The 17,111-nt window shown below is 55.6% G+C and overlaps 1 protein-coding gene across 1 annotated transcript; it reads right to left on the bottom strand.

The window, feature by feature from the left end:
• Positions 1 to 6,398: 6,398 nt before the first annotated feature.
• Positions 6,399 to 16,419, bottom strand: CSK (C-terminal Src kinase). The gene is made up of 13 exons (XM_032700610.1): positions 16,321 to 16,419; positions 11,470 to 11,548; positions 11,152 to 11,265; positions 10,521 to 10,633; positions 9,609 to 9,828; positions 9,160 to 9,253; positions 9,018 to 9,083; positions 8,763 to 8,862; positions 8,522 to 8,612; positions 8,041 to 8,114; positions 7,747 to 7,942; positions 7,441 to 7,527; positions 6,399 to 7,329 (listed from the first exon to the last, which is right to left on the bottom strand). The coding sequence occupies exons 2-13, from the start codon at positions 11,482 to 11,484 to the stop codon at positions 7,147 to 7,149; spliced, it is 1,353 nt and encodes a 450-aa protein (XP_032556501.1). The 5' UTR covers positions 11,485 to 11,548; positions 16,321 to 16,419; the 3' UTR covers positions 6,399 to 7,146.
• Between the last annotated feature and the right edge of the window lie 692 nt (positions 16,420 to 17,111).

Genomic DNA, 17,111 nt, shown 5'->3' with positions numbered 1-17,111 from the left:
CAGTACAAACTATATGTACCGTGCACCAGCCACAACGGTTTGCTCGTCTATCTAAGGGCTGGCTCGGAATGCTCCCTCCCCTTTTTCCCATTAATGATATCCATGGAAGTATTCCCATCTCTGAAAGTGTGCAAGTCCAGGCTGGACAGGGCTTGGTCTAGTGGAAGGTGTCCCTGCCCGTGGCAGGGGATTGGAATAAAATCAGTTTTAAGGTCTCTTCTGACCCAAACCATTCTGTGATTCTATGATTCCATGATTTTATAATATTAATTAGTATTAAAACTGCTCTCAGTTCCCAAAACCCAGACACCCACGAGTTCATCGATCACCTAAATCAGGAGGATGGAGCAGGCATTGATTTTATTGCATCATTCCCTCGGTCTCTTCATCCCCACTTCTCACTCCTGCTCTTCCCTTTGACTTCAGGCATATTCCAGACCTTGGGGAGTGAGCAATTAATGGTAGCAGCAACATTTCCCTTTCCAGATGGCCAGCCTGGCTTTAACAGACATTTCTCCCTTTTTCCTGCTCTGTTCATGAAAAATGAGTGTGGATCCAAACCCTGATCCCAGTTTGCAGGAAATAATTTCATTTCTGAAATCTGAAGACAATCTCTGCAGATTAAAATGATGTAACAGCTGTGAAGTGATAGAACAAAGTGACAGAGGGAGAGGGAATCAGCCCATATCCTCCCATTCCCCCCTGTCCAAGGGAAAATTATATCTTAAGAAGAAAATAGATTAAAAAACAATGTATTTTCCTTGGATGAGAATCTGGTCAGCAGTTCGGCAGTGACTGCTGCTGTTAAGGATAGCAACACCCTTTCAGAGGTGACAAAAGGGGAGCTTTTGTCCCGGCAAAGGCTCTCCTGGCAGAGCAGAGACCCTTGAACGATGTCAGCAGTTCCCTTGAGTTCATCCAAATGAGCAAATTGCCACTGGGATGGGGTAGATCCCTTCAAGGTACCATTTGGCACAACTCCAGTGTCACCCACAGCATCCCCCACCACGCAGGTGCCCCTGTGGCTGCTGCTCACCCCCAGCTGGCAGCTCAGGAGTCCTCCCAACTGTTTGAAGTGATGACTTTTACTTTTCACACCAATCTGCAGCTCCCCCTGAGCATTTTCTCATGGAAAACCCATGGAAAATGAATTTTAACCCACAATGAACTGCCACAGCCTGTTTAAAAATAGGTTGGGAGCCAATGTCCCATTGCCAACAGCATGGTCATGTTCCAGCTGTCAGTCTGGTTGAAAAGAGGGACAGGGAGAAGGAAAAGCATCCCTGCTTGTGTCCTTGAGTGCTGGGCAGGTCTGAGCCTTGGATGGGTGCAGAGCAGACTTTGGATGCGGCTGGTCCTGGGAGCTTTACTCACTCCAGATTTCTCTCTCAGCATCCATTAACAATAAGAGACTGGAAGTCAGGACCGATTTTTTCCAGCTGGGTTAGATGGGTCAGCTCCCACGGAGCCTCCCTGTCTGAGGAACTAAGAGCAAACAGCTCCTGATGAGCAGAAATGCTTGGCCAAGACAAGTAGGTGAAAACGAGCACGCTGTTCCTGGCAGTGCTTTGGGTCTGGTCCCTTGGGATGCTCACTCACCAGGAGATGGAGGTACCCCACGGAGGGGGACCACGAGGTTGAGTTTGGCAGCCTCTTGCAGCCCAGGTTTTTTAGGGATGGAGCAAAAGGCAAAGGAAAGGACCTCCAACAAGGTTTTGCATCTCTCCCATCCCTTTGCCTGTTCTCTGAGAGGCCAGTGTCCCACCTGGAGGTAGAGATGAGGGGACAAATCAGAGGGTGCAATGAGCTGGTAAATGATGCTTCAAGGTAGTTGATTTCCCCATTTGCTTTTCCTTGGGCAGCTGAACTGTTCCTTATCCCTGAAATATATTCAAGTAAGGATGAGTCATCCATCCTCACAGGACTCTAACCTGTCGTAATGAGATGTAAATCCTTGCATGACCTATTATATTAGCTTATGCTATATCACACATCTCCATGGATTAGACGGGGGGGAGATGAGACATCCCCCCATCGCAGCCTCAGACAAGACGGTGGAAGTTAAGAGGATCCTCTCTCAGCGTTGACACCTGATTTAAATTGGATGCAAGCAGTTCCCTCTGCCATGGTGAGAGGGATCATTCCAGCTCTTCTTTCCACATAACTGGCTCCAAAGGCACAGTTACCACAACCAGGGTTTTATATGATGCTCCAGAGATCCCTGAGTGGCCCTGGAGTGGCTGGTTCCTGGAGCGATCCCACAGACTGTAGAGAGGAGTGGAAGGCTTGGTGACCTTGAGCTGCGGTGCCATGGCAATATGGCCATCCAAAGGCCTATCTGATCCTTGTTGGTCTAAAATCCAGGAAACATAAAGGTTTAAACCTTTGAAGACCCTGAGCAGGTGAAGGAATCCTGGAAAGTTACGTGTGCATGTCCTGGAACCGTAATGGGGAGGAAAGGAGAAGGCATTTCCAAGGAAAGCAGGCAGCCTGCTGCCAGGGGAAGTCACACCAGTGCTCGGCAGCTGATTGTCACTTCTGGTGATGGGGACAGGCACTGCCACCACAGGGACCACTGCACTCAGTCCTGACCCCGGTCACCTACTCTCTTCCCACCTGCTGATGGGGGTGCTCCAATGGGATGGGGACAGGGATACCCTGCTGTGCCCCTTACTGCTCTGGGCACAGGGATTGGGTGTGGTGACATCTATCCAGCTGTTTCCAGTGCTGTTATGGACCACCAGCTCCCAAGAGTTCAGGGTCTTGAGCAAAATATCCCTTCAGAGGGCTATGGGATCCCTTCTAGGAGATCCCTTACTGGGATCAAAGTGCTACCATGTCGCTGACAGAGGGAATAAAGAAAGTTTAGGATAAGGGTCTTGTAAAATACAAAATAAAACGAATTCCTGGCATGTTACTTGAATAGAATTCCATAAAGCTGGACTTTGCCTTGGCTGAGGAAGATGGACAGCAGCGCAGCAGGAAGCTTGGTATGGAAATGAAACCAAAGCTGCCTTTTCCTGACCTAGGGAGGCTGTTCCCATGGAAAGCCTTCCCACTCCTATAGAACCAAGATTTTAAGTTCCCAAAATCTGTTGTCATCATCAAAGGATGAAAAAAATCTCAGTGCACACACTTCCTCATCCTCTGCCTGCCCTGGCAGAGCATCCCCTGGGAGCCCCTGAGTGGTCCCTGGGAAGGGAAGCCAGGAGTGGGGATGATGTTGGGATGTCCCCCCCCAATTCCTTTAGAATCCCCTGGTTTCATTGTCGTGTCAGTGAGCATGGGGCTGCCCAGACTCATCATTGCTGGGTTTTGGGAGGTTTGGGGTGGCAATGGTCCTATCATACAGGACATAAGTCCTGAGGGATACGAGTTTGGAGTGGGAATGGTCCTGTCATACGGGACATACAGCCCCTGTCCAAAGGGATGGGGTGTTTGAGGGTGCTGTGAGTGCTTTAGCAGAAGAGGAGGGGAAGAAAGTCACAGCAGAGAGACGGGTGGTTGCCTATCCTGCCAGGAGAAGGGGTGCTGTGGGGGGTGAGGAAGAAGAGGGAGGTGGTTGGGATGAAGGGGGGGCTCCCATGGCAGTGTCTGCACCGAGCGGTGACACAAATCCACCCGGACAGACATACAGAGCATGTAAACAGGCACATGGGGAGACCATGTGCTGCTTCGTGCCGGTGGTGGAGAGCAAGCCTGGAGCAAAGGCACACGCCAGCTGAAACGCACACACGGCCACACACGCACGCAGCATTCCCACGGGGGATCTTCCCAGCCTTGCCTTCATTTCCTGGAGTGCTCAGAAGATAAAAAAAAAAAAAAAAAAACAGATAGAGAGAGAGGAGCTGAAGAGGTGAACGACATGGAACGGTGATGGGAATGGCTTTGTACGTCATGCTAAAAATAGTCCTTGTGATAAAGTGGATCGCAGAGGGGGAGGAGATGCCGGCAGCGCACAGATGCTGGAGAGGGATGCCAGGGGTTGGGAAGCCCGTGCTCCAAGGTTGGAGCAGAAGGACCATAATTAGAGTTGGTAATTGGCTTCAAGCAGCACTGAGGGAATTAAATAGTGGGGGGTATGTTGCACCCCCTCCTGTTGGGATGGAGGCTTTGGGACCCTGAGAAATGTGAAGTAAGCGGCTGCTGCAGCTGGAACTGGCTTCCTTTGAAGGGAGATTGAGATTTTTGCTTGTTTAGGAAGAGGAAGGCTCTCTGCAGCTCTGTGGGTAGTGGGGAGAAGGCAGGCAGGATATGGGGACACAGGGAAGAGACAAAGTTCATGAAAGGAGCTCCAATGGAGAAGAGAAAGGATATCTACTGGGAGCAGAGGGAGCCAGGGTTGGTGCTGGAAGGGATGCTTTGTCCAGGGTGATCCCGGTGAGTCTGTGCCAGGGAGGCAGGTGATGGGTAGGCATGGAAGAGCAAAGCATGTGGTTATTTTGGAGCTGGTCCTTTCACCCCCTGCAGGTTCTGCACACCAAACCCCAGCTCTCCCCAGCCCTGTCCTGATCCATCTGGGATACCAAGGTCCAGCCCAAGCTGGGATCCCGCTCAGAGGTGTGGAGGGGAGAGGCGGGAGAGCTGCCAGAACTGGAGGCTGGATTTCCCAGAGCTTTTTAAACCCTGTGTCCCTGTTCCCTCCTTGCACGCCGTGTGGTGAAGGTGCAGGGAGAGGAAAGGTCCGTATGTGCCATCGCACGGACACCGGGGCACTGGCAGTGGGAATAATTCCATGCCTGCTGCTGCCACGGATGATTCACACCGGCTATTTGAGGCACGATAGGAGCTGACACAACTGGGCCCAATGCCAATCTCTTTGCTGATGGGAATAGGAGGAGAAGGAGGAAGGGGACATGATGTTAGCCAGCACTCAAGAGCCCCAGGGTGTCACTCAGCCTGTCCCCTCTGCTCACACTGCTGCACAGGCTGCCGAGGGGTTCACAGCTGATGGAAAGAGGGAAATCATCTACTGGGATCCAGGCTGTGCATCTCCAGGCAGCAGCCCAAAGCAAGGGAGACCCAGTGCCCTGTGGCAGGAGCAACCTGCTCTGTGTGGGGAAACTGAGGCATGGACAGTAGTGGCAGGAGGGGCTTGGCAGGATTAAACTCCCTGATTAGTTGTGAAGAACAAGATTTCTCCCAGCAGTTCTCTCTCAGCATCCTCTAATTACATCCTAGAGGGTGCTGAGGCACCAAACACTCTCCCAAAGACCCCCTGGCACCAGGCAGTGCCAGAAATCGGCAGTGTCTGGAGGAGAAAAATCAAAGACCTAAAGGATTTTTGGGTTAGATTTTCCCCCTTTTTTTGATAGCTGGCAGGGGGTTTGTCTCCAGTAGTAACCCAGGGCAAGGGGACCGAAGGGGACATGGCAGGGGACAGGACCAGAGCTCTCCCTGATGTCTCACATCATGTGAAAGTTCCGGGTATTTCTCGCCATTCCCAAAGCCATGTTTCTTGCAGGCTCTGCCTGTAAATGACTTTAATCTTCATAAGCCCAAAAAGTAAAGCTGCTTATCCGGCTGGGGCCTGCCAGAGCACTGGGAGGAACGGGGGGGACAGGGACAAAAGGAGGGGGGTTAGTCCAGGGGAAGTGAAACCCTATCAAGCCCATCGCATCGCTGTCCTGTCTTCTCTGGACATCCAGACACCCTGGAAGGGGGTCAGAAGCACATCTCCCCTCAGCATGCACAGGATGCATGCTCCATCCTCCATCCCACACACCTCTGTGTGCCTGTGTCCCAGCACTCCCTATTTTTTCCTTCAACCTCCCTTCAAGAGGAATCTCAGTCTCAATCCTGGTCCAAACCAGATGGAGAGCTTCTGACTCTGGCTTGCCAAGCAGGCAGCCAGCAAAGCCGATGCTCTGAGCATTGTTTAACACTGAATAATTCCCTGTGGATGAAGGGAGCTATTATAAACCTGCTGTGCCAGACACCACCTCCACCCAGCTCCCTCTAAGGCAGCAGGGACAACTCCTTTGGGGTTGGGGGTCCAGGACATGGGGGTCCTGCTGCACAAATAGCTTTAGCCCCTTCGTTGAGACAAGCAGGGCAGGGAACAGGGTCCATGAGGTCCAGGAATCAGCCCCAAAATGCATTCCCAGGTTCTCCCACGCCCGTTACAAGCACCAGAAAGTAAAGCCTGGATTAAAGAAGAGCTTTGGCATCGCTTGGCAGCTTCATCGCTGTCACAACTCACCAGTTCTCATGGGCAGGATGGAAGCAAGTGATGCCCAAGCTACTCATCCCACCTATGTGGGGACCATGGGCAGAGATGGGGGGGGTCCACCCCCACCTCTTACCCTGCCAAGGGATCCCAGGACCCCAGGGAGCAGAGCCAGCAACAGAGGGGCAGCGAGGCGGGATGTGCCGCGTCCGTATGGAATGTTTGTTTGTTTGTTTGTTTTTTTTAATTACAGTTTTTAATCTCACAGTTGGTAGCATTACATGAGAATAAAGCACTGGACAGGACTGGAAAAAAAGGCCTCTGGAGACAGCATGCAAACATTGCAACGAGTTTAAAGCAAAACAACCCAAAAAAAAAAAGCATCTGGCGGGGACGCGGCCACGCTCTCCCGACCGGGCGGCGAGTCCAGCGTCAACCCGTCAACCATCACGTCTGTCGCTGGGGGTTTCCTTTTCGTGTGTCCATTTCATTGGTTTATTTATTATTATTCTCCTTTTGTCAACCTTCTTCTCTCTCTCTCTCTCTCTCTGTCTTCTTTTTGTTTTTTTTTTCTTTTTTTTTTCTTTTAATTACATTAAAAAATAAGATTCGTACTTTAGTAAAACGCCCAGCGCTCAGCTGGGCCCTGCTTGAAATAATAAAAAAAACCCCAAAAACACCAACAAAGCCCCCCCCCCAAAACTAAGAAAACAACAACAACAAAAAAAAAATCCACAAAAATAAAATAAAAAAAAAAGAGCCTGGGAGACGGAAAAAAAAAAAACCCACCCCAAACCTGGAAAATAAAAATAAAAACTGACAGATTTGGAAGTTTGGAAGCAACCGGGGGACTGGTGGGGGGAGGATACCCCCGGGGCTCCCTCCAGGTGCCAGGGCTGGGCAGGGGGGCTGCCCACACCCCTGTCCCACCCCCAGCATGGGTCCCCCCTGGCTACTGGGGTGGGCGAGCCCCCCCCTCACAGGTAGAGCTCCTTCTCTTTGATATGCACTAGCTGTTCACGGAGCTGGTGGAAGGATGGCCGGTGGCCAGGGTCCAGGGTCCAGCACTTCTTCATCACCTCGTAGACGACGGCCGGACAACCGTCCGGAGCATCCATCTTATAGCCCTTCTCCACGCGGGGCACCACGTCCTTCAGGGGCTGGGGGGACAGGGGCGGGAATCAGGATGTGAGGGTGTGGGTTCTCCCCACAAACAGGGGCTCAGTGCCCTCAAAAACCAGCCTTGAGGCACTGGGGCGGTCCTCACTTACAATTCTCGGATAAGGCACTCGCCCGAAGGAGTAGATTTCCCAGAGGAGGATCCCAAAGCTCCACACGTCTGACTTGGTGGAGAATTTCTGGAGGGAGGGGAAAGAAGCCCTGTGAACAGGCTCAGGTAGGGATGAGGGGCAACAGCTCTTCCCCATCCTCAGGGTAGCTGGTCGTGGGGTCAGACAGTGGGAAGTGGCACTCAAGCACCATCTCTGCATGGAAAATTTGGGGCAGCCCAGAATGTGCCCCCTTCCTGCAGCCTCCTCCATATCCATGAAGTCCGGGGCCCCCCTCTGCTCACCCACCTTTTCTCTAAGTGCTTCTGGCGCTGTCCACTTGACTGGCAGCTTCCCCGTGTCCTGTGTGGAGGAGGCTTCCTTGGTCAGCCCGAAATCGCTGACCTTTGCGATGTTGTCCTCCGAGACCAGCACGTTCCTCGCCGCTAGGTCCCGGTGGACAAAGTTGTTGGCTTCCAGGTACTCCATGGCTTCACAGACATCTCTGGGTGGGGTGGGGAGGAGAAGTGGGTTAGCAGGGCAGCCCCAAAACAGGGGTGGGTGCAGGTCAGGGTGGTGGGCACGGCCTTGTCCTGTACTTACAAGGAGAACTTCAGCAGGCAGTCTGCCCCGAGGACTGACCGCCCACGTGACCGCAGGTAGTCTACTAGGCTGCCCTGGATGGAGGGATGAATGGATGGATAGAGATGGCATCATCAGGGTCAGCATCCCACCCACTGTCCCCTCCCACCTCGTCAGGACCCAGGGATGATGTCCCTTCCACATGGAGCAGGACCAAGGGTTGACGTCCCTCCCCCATGGGGCAGGACCAGGGGATGATATCTCTTCCTCTCTGGGGCAGGACCTATGGATGATGCCCCTCTCTTGGGCAGGATGTGGGGATGCCAACCCTCCCTTGGAACCAGCAACGGAACACGACACCTCCAGTCACCACGGTGTCCCCAGGGAGATGCCACCTAAGCTGGGATGACCCAGCTGGTCTGCCAGGGTGAAGCCCCAGGGCCCTGGTGGGGGGGCAAAGGGGACAGAATGGGAGGGCAGGTGGCCGGGGTGGAGGTCTCACCTTGGCCATGTACTCGGTGACGATGTAAAGGCCACTTTTCTCCTCCACAATCACCCCCAGGAGCTGCACCAGGTTGCTGTGTCGGAGCTGCCTGCGTGGCATAGGAGGGCTCAGGGCAAGGTTTATAGGAGAAGGGGCACTCCCATGGTCCCTGCAGTATCAGGGACCACCCACCCTTGCCCATAGGGACAGAGGTGCCCCCTCCCTCCCGCTGTCCTCCCCTGGTGACGGTGACACTCACGTCATGACAGATGCCTCTGCCAGAAAGGCCTGCGCTGTGGCGTCGTTTTTAATGCACTTCACGGCGACTTTGTTCCCCCGGTAATCCCCCAGCATCACGTCTGCAGGCCAGAAGAGATGGGCATAGGAGGCACTGGGAAGCATCCTGGCTTCCTGGGGCCCCACCAGCACCCTGAGTGGGCTACAGAAGAGCAGCCCCCACCACCCCTGCCCCCTCAACTTAGGGCCACCACAGCACGGGGGACACTGGGCTCACCTCCAAATTCCCCTTTGCCAATGATCTGTAGCAACTTGAGGTCCTTCATGTTGAGGGCCCAGCCACCTGTGTGAGGGAAAAAGGGGAGTGAGGGGGTGCTAGGTGGGTTCCCAGGAGCCAGGGAGGGGGCACGGCCACTCACTGCGAGAGAACTCGTCCTGCGCTGCCACCGTCCCCTCCATCACCTTCGGTTTGATGAGGCGGGTGCAGAGCCCGTCTGCGTCTGTGGTGTAATGCTGGGGGGGACACAGCGGGTGTGTGGGTGACACCTTGGCGTGGGAATCCCACCAAGGCGATGCCAGGCTCTGGGATCCCACCAGGTGGCAGCACGAGGCCACAGATGGGCCTGGTGAGGGCTCGGCGGTCCCTCCTCCTGGTCCCCTTGTCCCCTGAGCATCCTGTCCCTGTCCCCACTCCTTGCTCCAGGGGTCTGTCCCCAGCATCCCCATCCCACGGGGTCAGCAGAAAAGGTCCCACCACCTCCTGAGCTCCAGACTTGCAGCCCCACAAGCTCCAATGTCCCTGTATGTCCCCTTCCAACCTCAGGTTATGATCTGAGGGGGACCAGAGCGGTGGCAGCTCAGGCCTCACCTCCACCAGCTGCATGAGATTCTCAAAGTAGACCTCCTCATCGATGCTCAGCTTGCTGGAGGAGTAGATGATGCGGTAGTGCTCCACCTTCCCCTCACAGCTCACGCACAGAGTGTAGTCCCCGGGATAGTTGGTGCTCTCCCGCACCAGGAAAAGCCCCGTCTCGGGAGGGTACAGCAGCCGCTCCGCCTGCTCCCGCGTGATCTTCCCGTGAAACCACCTGCAACAGAGCACATAGGGCAGGTTAAGGGCTGGGGATGTGCTGGTTGGATCCCTGTGGGACTGTATTTGGGAGGGACGGGTATATGGAGCAGCAGCTTCCATCCCTGCCTGCACGGGGACAGCTTGTCCGCACTCCTCCTTGCTGTCCCCATCCACCCCATGGCATCAGCTCCTTCCATGGCATCATGCTCCCCTCTTCCTGGTCCCCAACCTGGGATTCAGGCCCTCTGCACACTCCTAGGAGCTTCCTCCTCCCAGTTCCCCCAGAGTGGGAGTCACTGGCAGCTCTGGGATGCAGCAGGAATATCAAAACCATCCACCCATCTATCCATCTGCCTATCTCTCACCCCTCCTGTACAGACCCTGTTCCAACCTTCCTTCTTCCTCCCAGCAGCCTTTACAACCCCAACTTCAGGTAAAAAACCAGTCTGAAATGCAACCCAACAATTCATCACATTTGCAGTCATGCAGGTAGCTCCCAAGGCATTCAGAGCTCTCTGCAGCAGCAAATCCCAATCCCAAATCCATGCTGTTGGGAAGCCTGAGCCCCTGCCTCTTATGCCTTCTGACCTTGCCAAGCCCCGTGAGGAATGTCACCTCTGCTGGGACATGGCTCTGAACACGGGGATGCTCCAGACCAAGCCACCTCCCCCAAAATTCACCTTGGCAGAGTCCCAGCTGGATACTCACGGCATGAGGCTGAGCTTGATCCCAGCTTTCACTCCTTCCCGCTTCTGGACGTAGTTAGCAGGGATGATGCCCTCCCGGCCCACCTTGTTCTTTGCCTTGTACCAGTTGGGATCCTGTGGGGACAGCAGGATGTCACAACGAGCCTGTGGCCTCAGGAGACAGCTACATCCCACCCAAGGAGCCCACAAGGGTGTCAGCACTGCCCTGGGGATTCCCCAAGCACCCTGGTATCCCCTTCCTGAACTGCAGGAAGGATGGGATAGGCAGGGGATCAGGGTCAGTGCTGGAACCAGCAAAAACTCTGATGCTGGTGGCCCCACGGGGGTCACTGTGATCCCCCTCCCAGCCTGCTGGGCAACTCAGAGCTCCCCAAACCCACAGCCCCTCTTTTCCTTCCCCAGAGTCAAGCCTGGCGTCGCTGCCTCTCCCGTCTCTCCTCCACGTCCCAGGAGGCGCTTACATTTCGGAGAAACCTTAACTAACAAGGCCAGGAATTAATTAACCAAACATGTGGCCCGATTCCTGCCCAGCGGGACTGCCAGGACCAGGGGATCCCACTGGCACATGTCGTGGGATGCAGGAATGGCGTCCCATGGAAATCCTGGTGTGGGGGGTGGCAGGGACACCTTACCTTGGTGACAGCAACAATGGTAAGGACATCTCCTTTGCTGAAGGGCAGGTCCTGCTCAGCGGTACCGTGGAAGTTGTACTTGGCGATACATTCTGTACCAGACGGCCAAACAGCCTGGCCGGGAAGAGGGAATGGCATCAGAGCCTTGGATGGGCATGTCACCCACCCCTGGGCCCCCCCCGACCCTCAGGGACCCCCCTCACAAGCTCCCATCCCTCTGATGAAAAACCAAATGGGATTTACTTAAACCAAGTTTCCCCGTGTCCCTCCTGAGCACAGGGGCTGCTCCATCCCTGTCAATCCTCATCCAGAGCTCACCTGCATCCCTGACATCTTCTCAGGAGGTTGGGGGGGCACGAATCTCACAGGGGGGACACGTCACTTGGTACCATGAGACCTGCACAGGGGGAAAGGATGACTGAGAACTGGGCATGACAGGGACAGACACGTAGGGAGGATGCAGAGGGAGCAGCCTCCCACTAAGGATGCTTGCAAGCCACGTGAGCATCCCTTCTCCCACCAAGAAGAGGTCCCGCCTGAGGTGCCGCTTCCAAAATATCCCCAAATAGAGGTGAAAGTGGGAGCTTCGGGTCTGTTCAGCCCCTGCAGTCAGAGACAGGACCAGCATGGAGCTGCTCGCCCAGATTATGAGGTATTTGCATGGATACAGCTTCTTAAGAGCAGAGTTTTTAAGTGCAGCATCTGCATCGAGTTAAAATACAGTACAGTGTGGATGGATGGAGATGCCCAGGGAAGGGAGCCGGGATGACCTCCAGGAGCCCCATACCACTCCTCTCCCAGGCTATGCAGCCAGAGCCCCACTCTCTCTGGAGACCCACGTGTGGAAACAGCCAGCCCTGAGAGCTTCCAAGGCCCGGGATTAAAAGAAATAAATGTATCTACTCCCTGCAGGATAAAAGCCACTGGGATCCCGGAACACAAGTGTTTCCGCCAGCTCCTAAATCCCAGGGGGATGCACTGAGCAGGGGCGCTGTGTTCCCCCTCGAGGCCCTAGGATGAGTGTGTGGGAGGGGAACAAGCCCGGCTTTATTCTCACCGCTCCAACCCCCGGGAAGGGATGAAGTCACTGGCCCTGGAATCAAACCAGGCTTTCTTGGGCCGGGGCACTGGGGTCATGCTGGGCTGGGGGCACAGAGGGGGATACGGGCAGAGCAACCCCCAAAACCCACCCAAATATTTATTAATTCACTGTATCAATTCAGGGTCATTGGCAGTCACCGCTTCCAGCCCTGCTGTCAGCAACTCAAAGTATTTTGGGAAGGAGGAAGTGAAACAAGGGGCAAGGCTGAGAGACAGGAGGAGGAAGAAGATAAGGGGCAGAACTGTGGGGAGGAAGAGCACGATGAGAACATGGCCCTGTTTCCACCACAGCCATGCCCAGAGCCTTCCGGAAAAGGCGTCATGCTGCCACCAACCAGCTCCTTCACCTTCCCCCAGGGCGGGGACATGACACAAATCGCTTTATTTTCAGCATCAGAGAGGAGAAATCAAGTCTTGGATGCTCACCCTAAGGACAGAGTTCAGGGGCCTGAGGACAGAGCGCTGGGGTTTCCAGTGAGCCCATCACTGCAGAGTCAGGTGGGTTTTCTTCCCAGCCAGCTCTGGGGCTGCTGCTGAGGAAAAGCCTCTCGAGATGGCACCCAAACCCAACCTGATGGCACCTGTGAGCCTGGGGAGCCAGGACACAGGCGAGGGAAGAGCTGGGTGATGCTGGGCTGGGGAGCACCGGCTGGGAGAGCAGCCCCTGAAATGGCTCCAGCTCCAACTCCCTGCCTTTTCAAGGTGACTTTTGATTAAAATTTGGATGGAACAAACATTTCAGCAAAGGGATCCCAACAGTTCGAAATGCAGCACAAGAAAAACAGGGAATGCACTACACTCTCTCAGCCCATGGAGGGATTTGGTTGAAGTCTGGAAGGAGCTGGTTTAAGATGCGATGCCTCCACATCTTAAAGGGAATTTCCCACTGCCGGGGCTATCAGCTCTGTTCCACATTCAGCAGCTGGTGGGGACACTGAGCAGAAGCCAGTCCTGAGTGTTGCTCAAGGAGCAGCTCGTGCCCAAAGTGTTGAGTCAGCGCTTCCCACCGTCCAGGCGTTATTTTAAATATCCAAAAATGAGCAGGATGGTGGTTTCATCCGAGGTGTGACTCCAGCTGAAAAACACTGGCTGGACTCAGGTCAGGATATCAGGGAGCATCCCCTAGAAGGGATGCCCAGGGGTCCATCCCAGGACCACAGCCTACTTGCAGGTTGGAAAAGCCACTTTCCACCCTGCACAGGAGCTGGATTTTCCCAATTCCAAGGCCGGTTGCTTGGTCTTTCAGCTCACGGATGTCACCAGCATTTGTATTTCACAAAAGCAGAGAGGATACAAAATTCATAGCCTGCCCTCACAAAGAGTATTTTTTTCCCTGCTAAAGAGGAAAGTGCCCCAGCAAACCCCACCAAGAACACACTCCAGCTGGTCCCAGCTTTTTTATCTTCTCAGATCATGGATATTCATGGCACTGGGCTGTGGTATTGTTATAAATACACACAATAAATTTGCTTTTCAGTTTTAAAGGGGGAGGTGGTTACAGCACTGAGAGCTGCCCTTTTCAGAGCCCCAACGCCCATCACCCCGGCATGGACTTTCCTCCTCCCGAGCCTCATTTTGTTTTCAATTGTTACCTAATTTCTGCCTCAAAGCTGAGACTTCCCGGGGAGCAGAAGGAAACCACATGCCCCCGAGAGCCCCCAGCTCTGGGGCAGCTGCCACCAGGCCCCCTGAAGGCCTGTGGTGGCCTCATGTGACAGCCAGCAGTTCCTGCTGTGCACGTCACCCACGCCAGCCCCAACCTCGTGCCCGTGGCTGCTTCCGCCCGCCCCGTATCCCTGTGGGATGCTGGGCTGGGAGAAGGACACGGTGAGGCTGGCAGAGTGGATCCAGAGCTTAAGAGCAGCAACCTCTGTCTTCCAGGAAAACACGGGGAATTGCCCCTTCTTTCCTAAAGGAGGAGGTGCAGCAGCACATGAATGAAATTCATAATAATTAAAAAAAATTAGCCAGAGAGCAGCTCGAAAGATTTGGCAGAGCCGAGTGCTGGGTTTGGTTATCTTCAGCCCTGACAGGCACGGGTTTGTTCCGTCTGGAAGCTCCCCATTCCCGAATCGGGGCTTGGGATGTGCTCAGGTGAACCCACTCCCCGCCAAAATCCACATCCCCTTTTTCTCCCTCGAGCATCCTCTGAGCCAGTCAGTCCAGGAATCCCAGTGATGGATCTCATCCCAACGCTGCACCCTGAGGTTCATCCCCACTGCCTTCCCTCACAGTCCTGTTCCTGGATTTCCTTCCGGGAAGCCTGGCTCGGCAGCCAGGAGCCGGAAAAGGTAGGAAGGGCAGGTACAGTGAATACCTTTGCCATGCCAATAATCCAAAGGGCACCAGGGAAACGAACCAGGGAAACCTTTCCTGTCACTAACCACCAGCCAAAACTGTGTTGTGCCAGACCCACGGGCAGGCTGGGGGAGGAATTTGGGACTCCCAGAGTGAATCCCACCTGAAGAGCGTCATCACCATAGGACAGGGTGGGGGAAAGATGCTGCATTTCCATTTCAAACCCAATTGGGGGAACAGGAAGCACCTGTCCGGCACCGAGATGACTCTATTTAAAATAAAATTCAGTTGTCAATAGTAGGAAACCTTCATTCCCTATGGAAACTGGCGCGAGGGTTCCCTCTGCATCTACCCCCTTCTGCTCATCCATCTCCCTCTGACCAAAACATCTCCCAGGGAAGTTCTTTAAACTTAAAAAAACCCCCCAAACCAACCCCAAACCAGACAACATCCTCCCTGCCTCTGAAAGATCTTATCGCCTGTTATTACAATGAACACCCACGATTAGTCTAATCGAAAGAAAAACGTTCCTCCTTCATCTCACCCGTGAGCTCAGAGGGTTTCAGAGCTGTTACCCCAAACCAGCCCCAGCTGGGTGACCTACTGTGAAGAAGAGGAAGGTGTCTTCCTTTTTTTTTTATTTTTTTCAGGGATTTTAAAATTTTTTTAGAAGAGAAAGAGAAGATGGTGTTGGTCAGACCCGGGGGACAGTCAGAGGCAGGTGGAGGCCCAGAGAGAAGCTGCTCCTGGCCTTCCCACTGCAGAGAGGTTTTCCTGGTCCTCCTCTATCCTGCAAAAACTTCAACGGGGTGATTTTCTGCCTACACAAATCACCCCAGTATCCTGTTCCCAGGTCCTGGAGTGTGTCAGGGCATCCCTGAGGATGTGCACAAGGAGTGGAGAGGAGAATGGAAGGTTTTTTTTTTTTTGGCAAACACTCACCCGAAACTGAAAAGGTGGGGGGAGGCAGCAGTTGCAGGGGAAAGTGCACCTCAAAACTCTCTGGATTTGCAAGGGTTTCATCACTCCCATCCTAATGATGCTCCATGAGAGAGGATGGGGATGCTCCCAAAACCTTCTGCATCCCTCCATGAACCTCTCTGGCCACTCCTTGCCTTGCCAGGATGGGGCCGTGCTCTTGCGTGGGTCCATTGGGGATAAACCCCTGTCCCGGGAGGAACGCTGCCATCCTCCTCCTCCCTCTCCCCAGCCAGCACATCTTTAATTTTGGGGTTTTTTTTGGACTTTCCCCCCCCCGAATTTTGGGGTTTTTGGGACTTTTTTTTTTTTTTTTGCCCGGCGGCACAGCCCCTTTCGCTCTCGCTGAACCAACGAGCAACAGCCGTGGCTATAAATAACCCGCCGCCGCCTTATTGCCCAAAAAAAAAAAAAAAATCCCCAAATTTAAAAAAATTCAAACCAACAATGAACGCGGCCGCCAATCCCTTTTGACACCCGCGTCCCTCCTCCCATCTCAAAGCCCCCGCTCCCAAGGGCCTTTGTATGGGATGGGGATGGAGCGGGAGGAGGACTTGGTACCCCCGGCCGGGTTTGGGGTGCGGTGGCACCCCCGCCACGGGAAGGGATGCTGCGGGGGTCCCTCTCTCTCTCTGCCTGCAGGATAGGGAGGGGGGCGAGGTGTCCCCGGGGACCGCGGCGGGGCGGGAGCGGCTGCGCCGGGGTCACCGGGGGTCAGGCGGGGCCGGACCCCGCCCCCCACGCCCCATTGTCCGCGCCCCGCTCCCCCAGCCCGGCGCCCCCATCACTCACCTCCCTCCGGGCAGGGGCTCAGCCCGCCGCCGGCTGCTCCATGCGGCGCCACCGGGGCCTCCGGGCTCGGCTGGGCCGGCGGGGGGGGGCGCGGGGGGGCGGAAGGGGCGGGGGAAGCCGGAGCCGCCGCCGCCGCCGGAGCGCGGCGGGGCCCAGCGCGGTGCGGGGGCCGCGGGGTGCGGAGGTGCGGGGCGGGCGGGGGGTTCCGGGGCGGCGGGGCCGGAGGGGCGGACGGACGGACGGACGGACAGAGGGAGGGAGGGAAGGAGGGAGGGAGGGAGCGGCGCCCGGAACCGGAGCGCCCCGAGCCGCACCGCGCATGCGCCGGGCGCACCGCGCCGGCAGCGGGGCGGGGGCACCGGGCGGCGCGAGGCGCCACCTGCCGGCGGTCGGCGGCACTGCCTCCTACCGGGAGGGAGGGAGGGACACCGGGAGGGAGGGAGGGACACCGGCACTGCCACCGGGAGGGACACGGGGAGGGAGGAAGGGACACCGGCACTGCCACCGGGCGGGAGGGACACCGGGAGGGAGGAAGGGACACCGGCACTGCCACCGGGAGGGAGGGAGGGACACCGGCACTGCCACCGGGAGGGACACGGGGAGGGAGGAAGGGACACCGGCACTGCCACCGGGAGGGAGGGACACCGGGAAGGAGGGAGGAACTCCGGGAGGAAGGGAGGGACACCGGGAGGGAGGGAGGAACACCGTGAGGGAGGGAGGGACACCGGCACTGCCACCGTGAGGGAGGGAGGGACACCGGCACTGCCACCGGGAGGGAGGAACACCGAGAG

The sequence above is a fragment of the Chiroxiphia lanceolata genome, chromosome 12 (genome assembly GCF_009829145.1).
Source record: "Chiroxiphia lanceolata isolate bChiLan1 chromosome 12, bChiLan1.pri, whole genome shotgun sequence".
NCBI classification, from domain to species: Eukaryota; Metazoa; Chordata; class Aves; order Passeriformes; family Pipridae; genus Chiroxiphia; species Chiroxiphia lanceolata.
The sequence above is the reverse complement of the archived record's forward strand: the minus strand, read 5'-3'. Positions and strand labels throughout refer to the sequence as shown.

Coding starts and splice junctions, on each gene's coding strand:
- CSK (XM_032700610.1), bottom strand. Junction 7,943..8,040: donor TGCCTGCTGAAGTTCTCCTT/GTAAGTACAGGA, acceptor CACCCCACCCAG/AGATGTCTGTGAAGCCATGG. Junction 7,330..7,440: donor GAGTGCCTTATCCGAGAATT/GTAAGTGAGGAC, acceptor CTGTCCCCCCAG/CCCCTGAAGGACGTGGTGCC.